This window comes from Fusarium oxysporum, chromosome II (genome assembly GCF_013085055.1).
Source record: "Fusarium oxysporum Fo47 chromosome II, complete sequence".
In the NCBI taxonomy this organism is placed as follows: Eukaryota; Fungi; Ascomycota; class Sordariomycetes; order Hypocreales; family Nectriaceae; genus Fusarium; species Fusarium oxysporum.
Genome location: NC_072841.1, coordinates 2613702 through 2634320, shown reverse-complemented (window position 1 = coordinate 2634320; position 20619 = coordinate 2613702). Strand labels below are relative to the sequence as shown.

The 20619-nt window shown below is 48.0% G+C and overlaps 9 protein-coding genes across 9 annotated transcripts; 5 read left to right on the top strand and 4 right to left on the bottom strand.

The window, feature by feature from the left end:
• Positions 1-630: 630 nt before the first annotated feature.
• On the top strand, positions 631-2358 carry FOBCDRAFT_15273 (fatty acid desaturase-domain-containing protein). The gene is made up of 3 exons (XM_059608360.1): positions 631-1644; positions 1693-1861; positions 1910-2358. Exons 1-3 carry the CDS (start codon positions 735-737, stop codon positions 2085-2087), a joined length of 1257 nt encoding a protein of 418 aa, XP_059464160.1. The 5' UTR covers positions 631-734; the 3' UTR covers positions 2088-2358.
• A 359-nt stretch (positions 2359-2717) lies between these two features.
• Positions 2718-4833, top strand: FOBCDRAFT_176634 (uncharacterized protein; the record flags this gene model as incomplete). The annotated part of the gene is made up of 5 exons (XM_031173549.3): positions 2718-2748; positions 2801-2966; positions 3017-3755; positions 3802-4397; positions 4447-4833. The coding sequence occupies 5 exons, from the start codon at positions 2718-2720 to the stop codon at positions 4757-4759; spliced, it is 1845 nt and encodes a 614-aa protein (XP_031050334.2). The 3' UTR covers positions 4760-4833.
• FOBCDRAFT_214889 (arylamine N-acetyltransferase 3) lies at positions 4812-5952 on the bottom strand. The gene has a single exon (XM_031173548.3). The coding sequence runs from the start codon at positions 5921-5923 to the stop codon at positions 4919-4921; it is 1005 nt and encodes a 334-aa protein (XP_031050333.3). The 5' UTR covers positions 5924-5952; the 3' UTR covers positions 4812-4918.
• A 690-nt stretch (positions 5953-6642) lies between these two features.
• Positions 6643-7665, top strand: FOBCDRAFT_126347 (uncharacterized protein; the record flags this gene model as incomplete). Its single annotated transcript, XM_059607808.1, has 2 exons — positions 6643-7269; positions 7315-7665. The coding sequence occupies 2 exons, from the start codon at positions 6643-6645 to the stop codon at positions 7663-7665; spliced, it is 978 nt and encodes a 325-aa protein (XP_059464159.1).
• Positions 7666-8047: 382 nt separating this feature from the next.
• FOBCDRAFT_176626 (10 TM acyl transferase domain found in Cas1p-domain-containing protein) lies at positions 8048-10896 on the bottom strand (the record flags this gene model as incomplete). The annotated part of the gene is made up of 2 exons (XM_031173545.3): positions 8048-10345; positions 10396-10896. The coding sequence occupies 2 exons, from the start codon at positions 10894-10896 to the stop codon at positions 8048-8050; spliced, it is 2799 nt and encodes a 932-aa protein (XP_031050330.3).
• Positions 10897-12115: 1219 nt separating this feature from the next.
• FOBCDRAFT_315624 (uncharacterized protein) lies at positions 12116-13138 on the top strand (the record flags this gene model as incomplete). The annotated part of the gene is made up of 1 exon (XM_031173544.2): positions 12116-13138. The coding sequence occupies one exon, from the start codon at positions 12116-12118 to the stop codon at positions 13136-13138; it is 1023 nt and encodes a 340-aa protein (XP_031050329.2).
• Positions 13139-13163: 25 nt separating this feature from the next.
• FOBCDRAFT_214887 (fungal-specific transcription factor domain-containing protein) lies at positions 13164-15008 on the bottom strand. Its single transcript, XM_031173543.3, has one exon. It carries the CDS (start codon positions 14929-14931, stop codon positions 13267-13269), a length of 1665 nt encoding a protein of 554 aa, XP_031050328.3. The 5' UTR covers positions 14932-15008; the 3' UTR covers positions 13164-13266.
• A 171-nt stretch (positions 15009-15179) lies between these two features.
• FOBCDRAFT_154971 (FAD dependent oxidoreductase) lies at positions 15180-16732 on the top strand. Its single transcript, XM_031173542.3, has 2 exons — positions 15180-15489; positions 15538-16732. Exons 1-2 carry the CDS (start codon positions 15309-15311, stop codon positions 16680-16682), a joined length of 1326 nt encoding a protein of 441 aa, XP_031050327.2. The 5' UTR covers positions 15180-15308; the 3' UTR covers positions 16683-16732.
• FOBCDRAFT_176617 (uncharacterized protein) lies at positions 16725-19601 on the bottom strand. The gene is made up of 5 exons (XM_059608521.1): positions 18653-19601; positions 18184-18608; positions 18029-18123; positions 17843-17951; positions 16725-17796 (listed from the first exon to the last, which is right to left on the bottom strand). The coding sequence occupies exons 1-5, from the start codon at positions 19500-19502 to the stop codon at positions 16864-16866; spliced, it is 2412 nt and encodes an 803-aa protein (XP_059464158.1). The 5' UTR covers positions 19503-19601; the 3' UTR covers positions 16725-16863.
• Between the last annotated feature and the right edge of the window lie 1018 nt (positions 19602-20619).

The window sequence follows — 20619 nt, the reverse complement described above, 5'->3', positions numbered from 1 at the left end:
AAGAAAAAAAACCTCTCAATTTTATTTAGCGGAACAACTCTTGTTCCAGAAGTCTTCTCTGCGGCGCTCTAAATAACGTGACCATTCAGCCACTCACGAAAGGTCAGACCCTTATCTGCGGTGGTGTGCTCCACTCTCTTCAGGAACCCAAGACAAGCATGTGAGATTAGATCTTCTCTTCTCGAAATTGCCTCTTCTCTTTGCCTTTAGCCTTTCGTATCAGAAGAGGCGATCCCACGGTAGACTTTCTCTCACCGCAATTGAAGAGCTCAACAAAATTGTAGTATAGCAGCAAGGCTCCCTTGCAAGAATGAACCCACTCGGTTAACCTCTGTGCTAAGCTCACAGCTTAAGGGTCCTTTTTCGTTCTCCACATCGTGAACACGTCTCCCTCAACTCTCCATGATCTCCCGCACATCGTGGGGCCATGATTGGCCTGCCACGAGTCCAAGTTCTGGACCCCTATTCATGGGTCCCTGAAGTTTGGTGGTCTTCTCAGAAGTTTTTTTTTTTTCGTATGCTATTTCGGATTAGGTCAAGACCGGTAATCCTGAGACGAGGTCTGGTCTGGTATCGGTAGCTAGGAATAAATAATAAGAGCTTTGTTGGGGCGGGAACCTTCTTCTTCTCCCCGTCACCTCCCGCCTCTCTTCTTTCTCTCCTCCTCTTTAAACTTTCCTTCTCTTCCTCTCGAGTGAGTCTTGACAATTGCATCTTCTGCATACGTTAGTACAATGGCGACTCGACAGCGAACTGCCACCACTGTTGTGGTCGAGGACCTCCCCAAGGTATGTCGGTCAAGCAGCTCCCCTCATCGCACCCTAACTCGTGCCCAGGTCACTCTTGAGGCCAAGTCTGAACCTCAGTTCCCCGATATCAAGACCATCAAGGATGCCATTCCCGCGCACTGCTTCCAGCCCTCGCTCGTCACCTCATTCTACTACGTCTTCCGCGATTTTGCCATGGTCTCTGCCCTCGTCTGGGCAGCTCTCACCTACATCCCCAGCATTCCCGACCAGACCCTCCGCGTCGCAGCATGGATGGTCTACGGCTTCGTCCAGGGTCTCTTCTGCACCGGTGTCTGGATTCTCGGCCATGAGTGCGGCCACGGTGCTTTCTCCCTCCATGGAAAGATCAACAATGTGACCGGCTGGTTCCTCCACTCGTTCCTCCTCGTCCCCTACTTCAGCTGGAAGTACTCTCACCACCGCCACCACCGCTTCACCGGCCACATGGATCTCGACATGGCTTTCGTCCCCAAGACTGAGCCCAAGCCTTCCAAGTCGCTCATGATTGCTGGCATTGACGTCGCTGAGCTTGTTGAGGATACCCCCGCTGCTCAGATGGTCAAGCTCATCTTCCACCAGCTTTTCGGATGGCAGGCGTATCTCTTCTTCAACGCTAGCTCCGGCAAGGGCAGCAAGCAGTGGGAGCCCAAGACTGGCCTTTCCAAGTGGTTCCGAGTCAGTCACTTCGAGCCTACCAGCGCTGTTTTCCGCCCCAACGAGGCCATCTTCATCCTCATCTCCGATATTGGTCTTGCTCTTATGGGAACTGCTCTGTACTTTGCTTCCAAGCAAGTTGGTGTTTCGACCATTCTCTTCCTCTACCTTGTTCCCTACTTGTGGGTTCACCACTGGCTCGGTAAGTTCAAGATCAATCGGATCGATCGACTCGTTGCTAATTGATTAGTTGCCATTACCTACCTCCACCACCACCACACCGAGCTCCCTCACTACACCGCTGAGGGCTGGACCTACGTCAAGGGAGCTCTCGCCACTGTCGACCGTGAGTTTGGCTTCATCGGAAAGCACCTCTTCCACGGTATCATTGAGAAGCACGTTGTTCACCATCTCTTCCCGTAAGTCACCTGTCTCAATGGCACCAATCCACATCTAACCCCTCGCAGTAAGATCCCCTTCTACAAGGCTGACGAGGCCACCGAGGCCATCAAGCCCGTCATCGGCGACCACTACTGTCACGACGACCGAAGCTTCTTGGGCCAGCTGTGGACCATCTTCGGCACCCTCAAGTACGTCGAGCACGACCCTGCCAGGCCTGGTGCTATGCGATGGAACAAAGACTAGAGCTCCGGGTCTGGTACTCGTACTGGTCTGAGGCAAAGTGCTAGGTTATGATAGACAATTGTGATAGACATAAACGATAGATCAAGTTAGACACGACACGCGACATACGCGATTAGAAGAAACTAGACAAGCTAGAGCACTTGGCTTTCGCGCTTGGGACGCAACAAAATGGAGTTTGTTTGTTAAACTGGAGATTGACGGGATTTGTTGAGTGAGCAAGTGAGGCACAGCCTGAGATCCATGATTCAATCCCCGCACTTGTCGCCTCCGGGGCATTTAAATTATCTTCCGCCAGATGCCAAGTCCGCGTTCCGCCACTGGAGTCTCAGAATGTGAGGAGACAAAATCGTGAAACACTGAGATAACAGGATGAATCAGATATCAACTATTCTCTAGCGCAAACATGAAATTGGGTAGCATCATAGATATCCTCACATTTTGCCACGATAAGGGGCGATTTTCAGGAGATTGTCAAGGTTCAAGCCCATGTCAAGGCACCCTAGAACCCCCGAAGCCCCTGTTAATGCGGCGGAGTTTGGCGGGCTTTCCGCTGCGCCATATCCGACAATCTGATCTGGTAGTGACAATGGAGGTTTCAATCAATTGAGATCTGTTCCATTAAGAATCGATATGGAGACAGCGCAATCAAGTAGACGAAAAGGTGAGATTACGGTAAGATATCATATGGAAATTGGTCTAATGTTGTTCTGTAGCGTGCGATTACTGTGTATCGCGGAAAATTAAATGCGACGGGCGCAAACCGACATGCTCGAATTGTACACTATACGCGGTTACCTGCAAGACGACAGTGACAAGTCGAAGAAAGGCGCCTCGGGACGGCGGAATCACTCCGGCGCCCTCGGTCCAGTCTGAGACTCAGTAGGTACATGCAATTAAGTGTCGTTTCGTTGTTGTTAATGATCGCAAAGGCCCGATCGCATGTCCAGTCTTGAAGAGCGCTTAGCTAACATAGAGGCTCTTCTCTCCGCGCTTGGGGGACTTAGAGTACCAGAAACACAGCCAGGACTCGACATTTCTCTCAGCGATATTGGTGTTTCTGGATCTTCAAATAGTTGGGGCATTTCGCCAATTCAGACATCTTTGGACGTAGCCCATTGCCAACATACAGCTATCTCAAATGCGGGCTCTCAATTGACCAAGGCTGCGAGCTCAGATCAGCTCGAGCTCGCTCCTCTATCAGAAGTCCTCCCACTCGTGGACAACTATTTCCGTAATTACAACACCATAATCCCACTACTCGAAGAAAATGTATTCATGCGCATGCTTCTCGATTGGTACTCTTCATCCACCAAGCGCTCTACGGTCGCATGGGCTGCTATAAATGTCGTCTTGGCTATCAATTATCGCGTCCTTGAGGGAAAGGCAATGGACGACCCTGCGTTTTCCCAAAGCATCCGTAATGTACGCTCTGTAATGTCAGAGTTGATGATGCAAAGCCAGGACTTGATGGGATTGCAAGTACTTCTGGGCATGGTGATCCTGTTTCAAGGGTCTTCAGAGGTCCAACTCGCTATTGTTCTAACTGGGAGCGTCATTCGGCTTGCACAAAGTCTACGGTTGAACTCGAAGAAGGCATTGGCAGGACTGTCGAAATCGAAACAGGCGCATAGAACTCGTCTGTTCTGGCTTACATACATCTATGACAGGGTACGTTGAACTCGCCAACTACACCCATGATACTAACGACTGGCAGGAAATGGCTCAGAGGTCTCAATGCCCGTATCACCAGCCCGACTGTGAAACAGACATGGACCTACCAGAAGCGAACCCTGAAGAAAATCTTGGTATCATCACCTCATCAACCGACACCATTCGGTTCAACTACCTCCGTTCATGCGCCAAGTTTGCATTCATCCAAGGAAAAGCCCATGATCTTCTCTACAGCCAAAAGTCCCATACCTTCACACCAGAAAGGAAAGCCAGATCAATCGCTCTGATAGAAGAATTGCTAAAAGAATGGGTGGACGAAATACCCCCAGAGCTTCGTACCAGAGAAGGTATTGATGAGAGGCTATCCCCATTAGCAAGGGATATGATGGCAAATCTGTGGTCTCGCCATATTGAGACCCGGATCAAGATTCACTCGATATTCACCTTTGAAGATACGTGGATCAATAGAGTGAGGCGGTATCTCTCACCTGCTGTGATAGATGTCAGCGACGACGTTGATGGTGAGGTCAGAAGAGCGGACCTTACACCTCTTCCAGCGGGATGGGACGAATGCGTTGGCAATGGTCGAGTTTGTCTGGAATTAATCAGTTCGGCAAAACTGACAGAGTATATCCTATGGTAAGCCTCCCCAAGCTTCTTATACTACTAGTACTGACATAAGTGATAGGCTTCATACATGCACCGCACTCCCATGTCTGATCCTCATCATAGTCAACATGATCGAGTTTCCCGAGCACGATCTCGTTACGCAGGATCGGAAGCTTTTGGATAGTTGTTTTGTAGTCTTTGACGATATGATACAATATTTGCCCAAGGAGCCGTTTAGCACAATATTATCTATTTCTCATCAGCTGGATCGAAGGGCTAAGGGGCAGGTTTACCGCACTTTGCTGATGAAGGGGGATGTATCCCATGAGAATGATTTCCAGATGAGTCCTTCGACTGCGTGGGCACTTTTGGATGATATCGAGTTTCAGTGATGGAAGAACTGACCACTGTTTTGTTGGACTATCTATAGTTGAGTATTATTTCATCACAATGTGTTCAATCATAGCTTATCTTACAAAAGCATATCAAGGAAACATCTTCATGCAAGCGACATAAGGGTATATCCTAACACCAACGGCTATGATGTAATTCTATGGTATAGCGCCCGCAGTTCCTCTGATAGCCCTCTCGTTCTCCTTCGTCAACTCCACACCAAAATACTTCCACAAAGCTTCTAGTCTCTCTTCCTCCGTCTTGAAAGTCTTTTCCCACTTATTCTCTCCACCCTTTCTATACTTGAATAAATTTCCGTCGATGATAAAGGCACCATCAATGACACCACCTACGTTTTTCAAGTTCCTAGCGCTTCCGTCTGAATAATCCTCCTTCTCAGAAGTGAACTGCACACTGACAACCTTGAAAGTGAAGAAGCTTGAAGGACTTTTAGAAGGAGACATGTTGAAGACTCGAATATCTTCAGGTAAAACCTCATAGTCCATGAAGCACCATTGAGGAACCCACTCGCCTCCATCGTGGGATCGATATTCGTATATCCAGAGCTTTTGATTGCTGACATTTTGTGCGATAATATCATGCCGCAATCGCATTTGAAAACCGCTTGATCCCTTGTGAATACGTTCATGCTCAACTTCCAACGGTTCAGTCGGATTCCGTGCCCCAAAGCCAACATCAACGGCATATGTCCTCCCAGCGATATTCACCAAACTGAGGCAATGTGAAGTACCTCCAAATCTCCCAGCATCAGGGTTAAAGACCCTTGATCCAACCATATATGTATGGAAACCTAGGGAGAGAAGAACCGTGTTGAATAGAGTGTTGTTCTCCATGCAATAACCGCCTCGTTTCTCATTCACGATCTTATCGTAGAGATGATCGGCGTTGACGTCGACGATGCGATGCCATGAGTAGTGAAGAGTAAGGTTCTCGAAGGGAACTGTGAGAATTTGTTGTTTTGTCAAAGTGTCGAGGTAGGACTGTTGATCTTCAGACGAGAGGTTGCTGATGTCGTACTGACGATCAGATGCCGGGAAGGCAATCCGATCGTAGTACTTCTCGAGCTGAGACTTGCTATATCGAATCCGATCTGCCATATTAGAGTTGCCAGAGAAGTTTATACGAGTACCAGACGTTTTCATCAGTTCTAGGACTATTTATTTAATTGTTCTAACGTCGGTTATGGGATTTGTCATCAGTCATCGGGCGGCTATGGGAGTCGGCTTTTGGTGACTCCCAATGTGGATCATGTTGATAATAATGAGGTCATTGGCCAATTAAGAATGTGACGCTATTGAAGCTGAACCACGACATCGTGGCCTGGCCATGACCCGGAGCATGTTCATATAAACGTTCTGTTGTCAATGTTAAGTAAGCATGTAGTGTACCATAGCTATAAAACGCCATTGGTTACGAGCTTAACGGTTTTCACCGTTATCGAAACTCAGATAACATAGGCAGACTGATCTATATAAGTAGTGGACGATGGACATGGCCGAGATATTGATAGGCCTGCAAAACTGAAATGAACATGAAAGAGTGATTGGGTACGATATTAAATATTATTTCTTCATCGGCAAACCAATGCGCAGAATATCATGCCGTTCCGGAGTACGAATGCCTGGGAGTTCCGCGGAACTCCGACCTACCCGGAACTCCAGTCAACTCCGCCAAGCGAAAGGATTCGCTGATGATATTGCAGCTCATGCCAGGAAAGCCATAGAATTGTATTGATATAAATAATGCAAGAGTCACTCTGTAATTATGATAAATCTCTCTATCCAAGTTCATTAGCAAACTTGGCGTGATAGTACATGATCCTCCGAAGCTATCACGGCAGCTCACGACTTACACCATCAATATGACGGGAACAATCATCATAACCGGTGCCAATGGCTCTCTCGCCCTTGCTTACATATCGCACCTCATAAAGATCCACCCATCATATACCATCCTCGCAACAGTCCGCGATGCATCTCCCTCCGACCCCAACACCGCCCAACTCTCATCCCTCCTCTCATCACACCCCAAATCCTCCATCGAAGCTCTCGACCTCTGTCTTCTCTCCAACGTAAGAGGCTTCTCTGAAAACACAGCAAAGCGTGTAGCTACTGGAGAAATACCACCTATAAAAGCTATCATCTGCAACGCTTTCACCATGTCTGTGTCAGAGCAGGTTTATACTCCCGATGGTTTTGAAAGAACATTTCAGGTTAATCATTTATCTCATTTTGTATTGGTGCTAAAGTTGATTGGGAGGATGGCGAGTGATGGGAGAATCGTGATGCTTGGTTCGGATACGCACTATACAACTCGTTCGCATCCGCTGTTTAGACAACGACCTGGTATTCCACAGGATACTGAGCTTTTAGTCAAGCCGTTGCCTGATAAGAAAGGGAAGGAGTATGATGGAGGATTTCATCGGTATGGAAACTCGAAGTTGGCGAATATCATGTTCATGCACGACCTCAACGCCAAGCTCGAGAAGGTAAGCCTATGCCACCGTCTCATCATCATCAAGCTGACATATGAGAACCCCAAACTCTCTGGCATTACAGCTATAGCAATGGACCCTGGCGGCATGGTCGATTCCCGTGCGCACAGGATTCAGACGCCGTTTATGCGGTTTGCCTTTAGTCTTGTACTTATATCACTCCCTGTTCTTCGCCACTTCACCGATACTATGAGATCAGCGGCACAATCAGGTCGAGAGCTAGTTGAGTTGAGCGTTGGTGAGAGATTCAAGGGCGCGAAAGGATATTTCATGGGTGCCAGGCGAGAGGAAGAGGATATTGCATGTAAGGATGTCCATAAGAGGGAGCTGTTGTGGAATGCTTGCTGGAAGTGGACTGGGATGAAGGAGGAAGAAACTGTTTTGTTCTGATGACGTTAAGGTTTGGGGTTTGTATGGCTGGGGGTCTGTATAAGGCATCAAGAGGGTGATGTCTTTCTGCTATAGTGCTGCAAGACCAGAAGGAAGATATGATCAGCGGCAAATAAATTGCATGGAAGAACGAACACAGACGAAGCAATGGCCGATGGATGGAAACAAGAGCTACACTACAGATTGAAGGCAGCAAATACTGTCATAAGTATGATCATAAAATATCGAGTCTCAATTTCTATATTCAAGTCTACAGGACCCATGTGCACCTAATCACCAAACATACCGAAACAGAAAACGCCCTCTAAGAGCCATGAATGAACGCCTTAGCGCTTTAGTACAACTGCAATCTGTTAGTATCACACATTCAGCAGTAATTAAGTCAACTTACCCAGTTGAGCAGCCACATCACTCCAAGGATGGCTGCAACGCGCATGTGAAGGCCAGTCGTAACGGACTTGGCAAAGTCTTTTGCGCGGTCCAAGTGGACGTTGTTGAGCATGGGCATGTTCTCCCATACAGGCTCGACAATCTTCAGCTCGCCCTCATCTTCATCATCTTCCACAATCTCTGGCATGCCTTGCTTTGGCTTAGCCTCACCGAGAATGAGTTTGACAATCTTGCCGGATGCTTCGGCGACCAGGTGGCTGACCCAGAAGAAGATGGGGACAATGACTGCGAGATCTCGCCATCGGTCATTGAGGAGACTGGCATCGCCCTTGAAGATATCCAAGAGTAGGACGCCCTTCGTGTCAGCGGCCAGGAAGACGTGGAACTGCAGGATGAATGTCTCGAGAGAGCATCGACCGAGCCACGCCGCGGCGGTAGAGTAGTAGTTCCTCATGGTAGCAGTAGCGTTTCGGAGAGCGATGAAGGCAAGAATAGGCACCGCCGCAATGACCGGGTGCATCATGATATAGGCCTTTCTGTCGCCAATGTATGTGCAGAGGTAAGCATAGCCAAGGATTGACAGGGCGGAAGGAATGATGGCAGCTTTGTAGTTGGTGTACCAAGCAGAATCACGCTCGAGTCGCTGTTGCGCGACACCAGCAAGCATGCCGACAAACACAATGGCTCCATCAAGGGTGACTCTGAACATCCACTCGTCGAGGTTCCACTTGATGCGGAAGACGACATCGAGGATTGCGAAAGCCCATTGCGTGAGTGGGGTGAAGTTGAGAATGACTGTAACGATGATGAAAGACACAAAGATCTTGCTCATGACGATCTTGACACTATCGTTGAAGCCGGAGCAGATAGCCATGGTGGCATAGACGACCATGAACCAGAAGCTGACAAGAGGCGCAAAGTAGTAAAACATGTAGTCAGTTCCCATGACGTAAGGAAGGGCACAGCTCAAGATGTTCAGGCGCAGCATGACACTTGCAATGCGACGGAATGAAAAGTCCTTCTTGGAGAGGAAGTAGATGGTATGTCCGTATCCAGTCTGGAACAGGTAGGCAGCGACAAGCAATCGGATGAAGATGTAGATGTGAAGATCACGAATTGCACCAGTCCAGTGGTAAACAAGAATGGCAGCCTGCATCCAACCCTTCCACTCTTCAGTCTGATCTCTTGAGAGGACGCCAGCATCCTCATCAATCGTCATGGTGGTGGTGGTAGGGGCGGCGGCAGCCTCAGCAACTGGGAGACGAGGCGCACGGAACTTTGTTTTGCGTATGGTGAGTCCGGCAATGATGAGGCAGATTGCAATGAGGAGATAGAACTCATTAGGAACAAACTCCTTCATACCCTTGGAGAACAGATGGGTACGGTCGGCAGCGAAACAGTAGAGAAGAGAGACAGCAAACATGCCAACCTTCATGTCGAGCCACTTGATCTCAATGGATGAAACGAGAGTGATGCCCTCGTAGCAGATGCACGCAATGACGTAGAGAGTAGCGAGGCCGAGAATGGCAATCTGAACCCATGGCCGCGAGCCGTAATCTGTGCAGCATGTTCGAGTGTAGGGATATCCGTTCATTCGATCAAGCTTGGCGTTGCATCGGGCATTGAGCAGGATGTTGGCTTTGATCTCAGCGACGGTGTCAATGACGTGAAAGCCAGTCTGGGTTCTGTCGACAATAGCATCAGGCTGATTGAGTGAGAGTTGAGGGAATGCTCGGAGCAGACGGAGGTTATGCTCCTCTTCCTGGCTGTACATGACTTTGTCAATGTTTTCGACTTCGCCCTTGTGAATACCCTTAGGTCCAGTGCGGTACTCGGGAAGTTCATTGTAGTATGGAGGTGCGACGGGGGCGAGGAAGACTTCATTACCAATGCCTTCGATAGGGTCCATTGGTCCTGTACCGAATTTGGTGAGGTCTCCAAAGTGGAGGATGTCGGTGATGTTGTCCAGAGCCTCGGCGAATCGCTTGTCAGACTCATTGGCGAACCAGTTACCAGCGAACCAAGCACCAGCGCCCAGCATGATAAGACCAGGATCGGAGCCATGATGCTTTTCTTTTCGCTTCGCTTTCTCTTCAGCCGACTCCTTGACCTGGCTATGCTTGTGCTTGTCTTCGCTGATTCGCTCGAGCTGTTCTCGTAGAGGGTGGCCTGGTTGGGTATGGTAAAACGGGTTCCAGATGTGCAGCATTCGGACGCCATTGAAGGTTGTGTTGTAGCTTTGGTGAGGCTTGGCCTTCTTGCGACTTTTTATGGCCCTCTTACGATCCAACTAATTACCAGTCAGTAGCAGGACAATGCGCGGATGCGGGCATGATTTACCAATCGCGCAGTGCCCCAGTATATCTGTCGTGTCGTCGAGTCGCCGGAAAAGACCAAATGGCGATCCCCCATGCAATCCTTTATGTCCTGCGCCGTGTAATGATGCAACATGCATCCATCAGGCTGCCAATTCGTGAATGGCTTCCTCGCACCCTTCTCATCCGGAGCATGGATCCAGCTGCCATTTCGTTCACTCTCGCCCAGCAGCGCTCTACATCGATACGGATCATCTGAAGGATAGACATTGTGAAAAGCCAACGAGCCCAGCAAGACCAGACAAAAGACGATTGGAAGAAATCTCGCCGCAAAGCCCATGGGCCGCGATGGTTCCGACATGATGTAAGAGAATGTGGTTATGCGTCGGGCAAAGGTCAAGAGCCTGCAAAGTGACGAGATGAGAAGATAAAGGGCTCTCTTGGCCTTGGACAAGTATGAAGACAAATTCTGGTGGCGTAAGAAGGATGGTGTCCCATGCTTCATCCCCTGAGGCCGTTGGGGCATGATAGTATGAACTAACGACAAGCCTAGATTGAGTGTGTGTCCAAAAGCAGTTGGGTTGGGCAGAAGAAAAGGAGAGACAAGAGCTAAAAGCCACGGGGAAAAATGGGTAACAAGGCGATTCAGAGAATGATCAGCAAAGGAGAAGGAATGAATGAGCAGAAAGAATACCTAGGGCAGTAAACAAAAAAAAAGAAAGAGAGACAGAGTAAAACAGCTGATGATGATATTGTACGAAAATGCAGTGTCACCTCTCACAACGGCCACGGACACGGAAGGCAAGATACTACTTATTACACAGACATTTCGACCCCTAGGTAGAAAAGAACCCCTCAACGGAACAAGAATCCCACTTGCCAGGTCCCCTCATCTCTAAACCTCATGTCAAGCTCAGTAGTTTATTGCTAGTCTCCGTCCGTTGCAGCACGGACATGGCACTACAGCTCAATAGCCAGCGCCACGCAATAAAGCACCCCTGACTAAAGAAGCAAGACAGCGCCTGTACTCCGCCAAAATAACAAGCTTTTTCCACTCCCGTGCCAATTTTTTCTTCAGTGTTAAGATTAGGTTGGAAAAGTCAATCGCGTGCGTGGCCTGTTTCCCCACTGATCAAAAGGAGTAATTACATATGGATAATATTAACCTTATAAATTAAATAAAAACTCAATCAATTTGTTTGCCTGAATGTTTATTGCCGGTTTGCTTGCCGCGTGTCAACCCTTGGACACATCCAGTGATTGCCCTGATCTTCAAGGACAGATATGTACAGTAGGGGATACATAGCTTATGCATCTACCTATTCCCCGTCTCGTCTCTTTTGGGTGACGAATCTGATACAAGTGTCGCACTGATCGATCTGACATTTTTGTTTGTCTGTTGTTTTGAGTTACAGAGCGTTACACGTTTCCGTCATGATTCAACTGCCGGAGGATTGAAGCTTGACATTCAGCGAGAGGCTGTGATTTGATGGTTTGGCGCTGCTCAGAAATGGTAGGGTGACACTGAAGGGTCCTGGATGGAAATCGTTTCAGGGCTTGATTGATTGACAGGCCCGGGGACGGAGCCGGCACAGCTGGGGCCCCGCATCGGCGTGAGCTTCCGATCGGCTTTGATCAGCGACCGGCACATCCTAGATTGCCAGATAAATAGCATCGTTTTCAGTACTTTATCATGAATGACTATCAGTAATTAACAAGAAAATCCAAGTGATAATCTGCTCAAAATGTCATTCTGGATTGAGACAGAAGACTGGCACACTGCCGGCGAACCTTTCCGCATCGTCCAAACCCTCCCGTCAGGCCATCTACCCGATGGCGAAACTGTCGCTCAACGTCGCCTCACTGTTATTAACACTCCCAATCACCCTCTTGATCAACTCCGACAATCTCTATGCCATGAACCACGTGGCCATGCAGATATGTACGGTGGTTTTATTACGCCGCCAAATGATCTCGGTGCTCATTTCGGCGTCTTGTTCTGGCACAAAGATGGCTTTTCAACGGCATGTGGGCATGGGACCATAGCTTTGGGGTATTGGGCTGTCACAAAGGGTCTTGTTAAAGCGCCTGAAAATGGGAGTGTTGATGTCGTTATTGACGTTCCTTCTGGGAGAGTTACCGCGGAGATTGCTGTGAAGGACGGCAAGCCGGTTCATGGCGACTTTATCAACGTCAAGAGCTACCAGATTGCTAAGGACTTATCTGTCAATCTTCCATCACGGGGTGTTGATGTCAAGGTCAATCTCTCATTCGGCGGAGCTGTCTACGCTACCACCGACGCTGCTCAGCTGGGCCTCAAGGTTGAACCAAGCCAGTACATCAACTTCATCAATATTGGGCGCGAGATCAAAGCTTCTCTAGGCACAAGAGCACACTACGACACATACGATCTATACGGCGTCATATTTTTCAATGACCAAGGCACTGGACCAGCTGGAGAGGTACTCCAGCGCAACGTTACTGTCTTTGCAGATGGACAGATCGATCGCTCACCTTGTGGCTCAGGCACAGCTTCGAGAGTAGCAGTACTTCTCGCAGAAGGAAGATTGGGTGTTGGAAAGTCGAAGCTTCTGCACCGATCGATTATTGATACAGTATTTGAAGCTGATATTGTCTCTGAGGAGGAGAGCCCTGTCGAATTCCCGGCTTGTATTCCGAGAGTGAGAGGAGCTGCTAATTTGGTTGGGAGGATGAACTTCTTCATTGATCCGGAGGACACAGTTTTTCCTGGGTTCCTTCTAAGATGAACGTATTGCAAAGAGTGAGAGAAAATTGTCTCAGAAATGGCAGATTCCATCATTATTCATTAGTATATAAAAACGCTACCATAACCCACCCATATCATGCGCTTTTATACAATCTTTTCCCAGTCCATCTATGCCAAATTCAGATTTTGTGTATACGGACTCACGAATGTGTTCCAATCATTCAAATCCCTGGTAACCAAAACCGGTGAATCCTTTTGGGTATGCAAATCTCTCATGCGCCAGACTTTGAGAATCACCGCTTTTGTTCTCTCAACATTCGCCAACGTCAAGCCTACCATGGCATCAAGAGTCTCCAATACAAGCTGTCTTCCAGATAGAAATGTGCCTTGATCACCGTGAACGAAGATCTTGTCATCGTTCAAGGGATCTAGTTCCACGGCTGCGACGAATAGGGGGAACAGAAGTCCTGCGGCGCTGCCTTGTTGAATAAGACTGTGAATGCTATGCAGGACCTTGATGACAAGCTGTGAGACCTGTGGGGTAGAAGGATCCGCATCTCGAAGCAGACAGTGAAAGTATATCTGCACCGAAGTCTTCTTCAGATCGACACATCGTCTGACATTCTCATCCATCGCCTCAACAACGGTGATGTTGGAGCTCACAAGGGTCAGCTCCCTATCAAGCTCCTCGACTTGGATCTCATAGTCTCCTTGAGACATATCTCGGGTTCTTGTCCTTGCCAGTTCAGTAATCTTGAAAATCACAGATGCCATGGCCGGACTGCAACCCATCCATGCATCGATATCCTCTGTATGATCCGGTCTTTGCCAATATTCCAGGCCAAAAATAGGTGAATTTCCACAAGCTGTTCTGCTGATGACATCTTGAAAAGCAAAGTATCGCTCTGAGAATGCAGCAAGACTTCCAAATGCCGAGTTCTTACTCGATGGAAGTGCAAGTTGTTGGCGTTTTCGCATGAAATCTTGACTTGCCCTCAGGTGGAAGACCCATCGATAGTCGCCGTTATCAAGGATTTCGTAAAGACAGAGAAACATCATTGTGGCAGGAACTTGAGGATCCAGTATGACGTCTGCCGTGACGTCTGGAGATCGAATCCTTTGTAGAAGACCGGTTAAGGCTTTGCCTTTCATCTTCATTGCTGTGCGTGTCCATGATGGATCTGTGATGCTTCGATGTCGAGCAGAGAATGCAAGAACAGATTGGACGAGAAGATCTTGCCCAGCATGGGTGAATAGAGGAGCGACCATGCTTGCGAAAGGTGATGAGAGTTGTGAAGAAGGTGTTGTGAGAGGACATAACCGTAGGAGATAGTATTCGAAAAGGCTCGTTTCAAAGGTGCTCAGTGTAGGGAATGATGATATTGAGGGTATAAGTCTTGGTGGTGATCGTGACCTCCGAATAAGCGCTGAAGACGGTTCAGTTTCATCCCTCAACTCCATAGCCTCCCTAACAAGACTCTCTTCATAATTCGGATCATGAACAAAGTCACTATAATAAGTATTGATAAAATGTCTCGGCTCAACAGCCCCAAACCCCCAAACCTTTGGCGCATGAACCTGCGGTGGTCGTCTCTGTCTCGCCCCATCCTTACACCAAACACCCTCCCTCCCAAACGAGAGCCCCTTGGCAGTAAACTCAGCCTCCCATTTTAACTGCAGCGTAGTATTGCACGACAGCCCGCGGGAGACGCAGTTCCGACATGCAGGCTTAGCTTCGTCGCATTTTACCTTGCGGACCCGGCACGTTTGGCATCCTGACCTTGTTCGTCTCTGGACGGGGCCGGTTTTGCCGGGGGGACGGCGGCGCGGCATTGGGGGGGAGATGGGACACGGAGCAAAAGTGCCGGGAGACGGAAGAGGATTCTTTTGCTTATGAGAGTGAGTGGTTGATCGTCTGATGGGGAGAGTGGAAAAGCGGGGGGAGTTTTGGAGCAGGAGACGACGCTATGGATGGGGGCCATCACCTGATGTTAGCGAATGGGCGATTAAACCGGTTTAGATCGGACCACGAGCCAATCAGATGTACAGTGTGAATCAGTGATTCGGCTGGACCTTCGACGACATATCTCGGTTGGACCTTCAATGGAGGCGACAGTATTGGGCATTTCCTATATCTTTCATGATCCGAGCTGATTATTCCCATCCTTTATCCATTGTATCACTAGCATTACTTTCTCACAATCACTATAATGGCCTCAACTCTCACCAAACAGTCCCAAATTCTCATCGTTGGTGGCGGAACTTGGGGATGCTCAACTGCCCTCCATCTCGCCCGTCGAGGTTACACCAACGTCGTTGTTCTCGATATCAACCGCATCCCGTCACCGATATCAGCCGGGCATGATGTAAACAAACTTGCTGGAGGACTTAGTAAGACACTCTATCACAAAATACTCAAACACTGTATTAACAGACCAGGCACTGCCGATAGCAAAGGTGATGATGAAGACTCAATCTGGAAAGCACTTAGCTACGCCGCAGCTCAAGGCTGGCTCCACGACCCTGTCTTCCAACCATTCTGCCACAATACAGGCTCTGTCATGGCTGGCTCAACACCAAAGTCTATCAAGCAGCTGGTAGAAGATGAGATCGGTGACGACATCGACCAGTATACACCTCTCAACACAGCAGAAGATTTCAGAAAGACCATGCCTGAGGGTATTCTGACAGGCGACTTTCCAGGCTGGAAGGGATTTTACAAGCCCACGGGTTCTGGTTGGGTTCATGCTCGAAAAGCCATGAAAGCTGCTTTCGAAGAGAGCGAGAGGCTTGGTGTCAAGTTTATTACTGGTTCTCCTGAAGGAAAGGTTGAGAGTCTGATCTTTGAAGATGGTGATGTTCGAGGTGCCAAGACAGCAGATGGAAAGGAACACAGAGCGGATCGAACAATCCTGTCGACTGGCGCTTCAGCGGAGTTCTTCCTGGATTTTGAGAACCAGATCCGCCCTACCGCGTGGACGCTGGGCCATATCCAGATGACACCAGAAGAAACCAAGCTGTACAAGAACCTGCCACCTCTTTTCAACATCAACCAAGGCTTCTTCATGGAGCCTGATGAGGATCTTCATCAACTCAAAATGTGCGACGAACACCCTGGGTACTGCAACTGGGTTGAAAAACCAGGTTCAAAACACCCCCAATCCATCCCTTTCGCAAAGCATCAAGTGCCAATCGAGGCTGAACGACGCATGAAGCAGTTTCTGAAAGATATCATGCCCCAGCTTGCAGATCGGCCGCTTGTTCATGCTCGAATCTGCTGGTGCGCTGATACACAGGATAGAATGTTCCTGATCACCTATCATCCTCAACATGCCTCACTTGTTATTGCTTCAGGTGATTGCGGCACAGGATATAAGCATATCACATCGATTGGAAAGTTCATCTCTGACTGTATGGAGGGTACGCTTGAGGAAAGGTTTGCTAAGTTCTGGAGATGGCGATCAGAGAAGTTTACCGAATTCTGGGGCAAGGATCCCTTGGATCGGTTTGGAGCTGACGATAGGATCATGGATTTGCCCAAGAGTGATGTAGAGGGATGGACAAATATCAAGAATGATAACTAAGTGTTTTGGTTAGAAGGGAAGCTGAGAATAAAATCAATGTTTCAAAAGTTCCCCCATGATGTATCCACGTAAAGACATTGGCGGCATCGCGTAGCAGGATCAAGACTCCCTTGGTAAGAGCCGTCCCGAACATTTCCTTGAGGAAAACCAGCAATGTTCTCATATCTCTTTATGGCACGATTCATGAAACCTCTTCCATTGAGGCATTGGAAAATGCTTCTTCAAGCCCATCTTGCAACTGGATTCCACCATCATCTGAATCCTCGCTAGACGTGACATCATAATCCAATTCGCTGTCTGAGAAGGGCAAAAGTTCCCAGTAAACTTCGTCGTCATCTTCCTGCAGTTCCCAGGCTGCGACTTGCTCCATTGGGCAGGATCGGTCGTGCTGATGATTGTCATCTTCGCAAAAGAACTCGAAAGAAGACAAGCAGACGCCGCACCTAAAGCATTCCGGTACCATCGCGCAGATCTCACAAGCGTTGCATAGGTTCGAGCGCCCCGGTTGCTGAAAGGGGTATCTCGTGTTTTGTCTGGAGGATGGCCACGGCTGATCGTCCCAGTAGGGACAGTCGCCCTCCCTCCCTTGCCACAACTTTTCAAAATCTTGACGCGTATATCCTGACGTGTACCGTGCTTTGCGTGGATGATATTTCCGAACTCTTAAAATGTCGTAGCCGAAATAAGATAGAGCTGCATCCCAGAGATCACCTTTCGCTGAAGGGCAGAAGAGATAATCAGCTTCACATGTGATATTATAAGCGTAGTGTGCAGCCAGATATCCATCGTCATCGACAGCCCATACATCACCATCATTTCCTATCACAAACATCAAAAGGTCCATGTATTCCGGTATGTACTTGAGCCAAAGGCAAGGTTTCGCCATCAGGTGGTGTAGACCTGTTTTCCCCTGAAGAAAGCTATTGATATCGTACCCTTTCTTGAGGAGATAATGAATTTGTCGGCGTGCCTGGTATGGTTCGGAACTCAGTGAAATATAGCTTTCAACGCAAACCCTTGGGATCAAATCTTGATTCCTCGTGTCTCTTGAATCGGCATAAGCAAAAGGACTTATGTCAAGCGTCTGTTCCGTTCTGAGGCAGCTGACCTCGTCCTGTTTGAGGTTAGAGATATATCTAGGCTAAAGAGGAAGTACTTACATCAGAACTAGCAATTAACTCTATTACAGTGAGCGAGCCGTCATTGACCTGTACAGTCATGTCAGCTCCTGCGTAAAGCAAGGCTTCATAATGGTCCCTCGAATGGAGACTTTCCAGGGCCATGTGCGATGGAGTTCTGTTATAATGTTATTCCGAGCTGATGATTGCTTGGGGCAGTTTTCATACATCTGGCCGTCACTCTCTGGTAGACCTGCAACTTCATCGATATCCAATCCTTCTTCAATTAGGAATTTCAGCACCTGGAGATTTCCCACTGAGTGCTGTATTAAAAAAATAATAAGTCAGCGCCTTCGGTTACAAATTCGACGGCTGAGACTTACATGGAGTAATGACCATCCATCTGTATCGTGATCATGGATATTGGCTTTCCCTCCCTCAATTAGTTGAAGAAGGTCTTGGACTGAGCCGTTTCGGGCTGTATAAAAAACAGGAGAATTTCTGGGTAGAATATTGCAGACCATAACGCAAGGCAGCATGCTGCTGAAACTGTTGAACAAAAGCTGCCCCTGATTCACCGACAAGCTGAGCATCTTCTTTGTGCTTTTGGATGTGTAGGTAAGTTTTGCGATGAAGTCTCTTCTGGTTTCACTTTTTCCCTGTTCCCTTTCGATTTCAGAAGATGGTTTTTGACGTCTCTTAGCTGCCGTGACTGTCATAACTCCATCATCTGTTTCGATAGTTTTTCGTTTCCGTTCTTGTGAAATTAAAAGCTGTTCGTTCGCTGGTCTCCACAATCTTGTTGCTCCTGAAAAAGTAAGTAACACGATCAGATAAATCACTTAAACGTACCGGTTTGATTGATCATCATGGATGGAGAAGAGAGGATGATATTTGCCATAAGCGCAAGTTCCTTCGAAACGTCTTGGCGACAATTTTGACAGCCACCTTCTGACTCGGCAGGTTCTGCATCATTCCGAATACATTCCAGAAGATGCTCAATGTCTTTCAGGAGCTCTTCTGAATTATCGGACTCGACCACGCATGGCTTCTTCTCCAGTAGTCGCATTAAACGATTGATACTCTCATCCAATGGTGTATCCGGTGAACAGTCCATCTCTTCGTCGTCCACCTCCATCACCCTTGCCGAAGTGGATGGCGGTTTCCCCTTGGTGACTAGAGTAGCTGCATTGGTTATTTGTAGGGCTGCGATATTTTGTTTTAGTTGTTCGAGATCGTTCAAGATTTGGGTAGATTGCGTCGCAGTCAAAGACATTTGTTGCGCCTGGATGAGATGGAGCCGAATTGTGAGATGTTGCACATGGCCTTGCACCACATGGCGGATATGATCGAGATCTTTTTCTGAGAAACATAGCTTCAGCTTTCTCCAGAGGCGACCTCTTCGACCATCCGAGGTTGAAACATCAAAGGATTTCAGCCGAGAGTCAAGTTCGGCCAAGTCGTCTTTACATTTCTTCGCCAAACCTTCCAACTGAGACTTATCGACATCATCGATAAAAGCAAAGGATACTTGCTTTAGCCGTTGCAGGATGCTCTCGAGCTGCGCAATCTCATTGGTGAGGAAACGAATGACCTCAGGGCCATCTTTGATGGCCGAGAGTGCCAAATGGATTGATTGAGTCACCGAGAAAGCGACGGTGATAAAGGTGAGAATGCTGGCACCAGCGCCGACAGCTTCCATTTCCTCGGATATTACTGGAAAGGGAATTTGAGACGGAAGAGCTAAGGTGGTTGGGAGAGTGCAAGGTTGAAATAGTCTGCCCAGAGAGAAAAGTTCAGCTGGGCTGGTTTATGTAATTGTGAAATTCAGCGCGGCAAGCACAGCCTGATTTGTGACTTTTAAAGGTACTTCAACTGCTGTCAGCCCAACTTGTCCCACAAGAGCTAAGCCACCACTTACAGCTCAGGATGCAGGATACGGAGAATATGTTCCAGCACTTCATATCCAATCATTTGGATCAGGCTGTAGCACTCGAGCGGTGAGCCAACAGGGCAGATTCTATGGACAGTATGCGAGCATAGAAGTTGTCATTCTATTAGAACTTACTACTAGTCACATGATAGTTTCAGTAATAGACTTCTCATTTCCATTGGCGTCAGGGTCTGTTCTTGGGCGCTATACAAGTTAACTCAACCTTCAGCCAGTTTGAGAATAACCGTGATCCATTGGCCAACTCTATTCTGATCAATGCGGATTGTGGTTAGAAGTGAGACTTCTGTGAATGTGAATTCTGCTTGGAGATTCTCTGTAGGTTCCTTGTAATCGAACTCTTGCTCTGATACAGACACTTATGAGACCTGTGATTCCTATAGAAAATGTCTTGAATAGGCGTCAGATTCGCGAATGCATTTAAGAGTGATTAATACCTAAGATGGATGTGATACATGGGGGAATATCTATAACTCCCCGACTTGATCATCAATTCCCTTCATCAGTCATGGCACATACATTCTCCATCGCAATATCAAACAATACAACAACCAGAAAAACATCCTACAAAGAGCCCGATCGCATACAAATCACCTTTTTGGAAACATTTCTCTCCCACATCAAGCCAAAATGTGCACCAAATATATGAGAACCTGCCTTATATGCCATTATAAGGAGCTTATTAGGTGGAGCCAATGCAATCCTTATACTCTCTGGCTCACACATGGTCAAGACCCCGCCTCAACCGAACCTACTGCCGCCTGGCATAGTCAATCAGGTCTTCCAGACATCGACGAAATGCCAATGGAATTCTTGACATCGACAACATGTCCCAACGAGGCATGCCCGAGTAAGAACTGATGAAGCA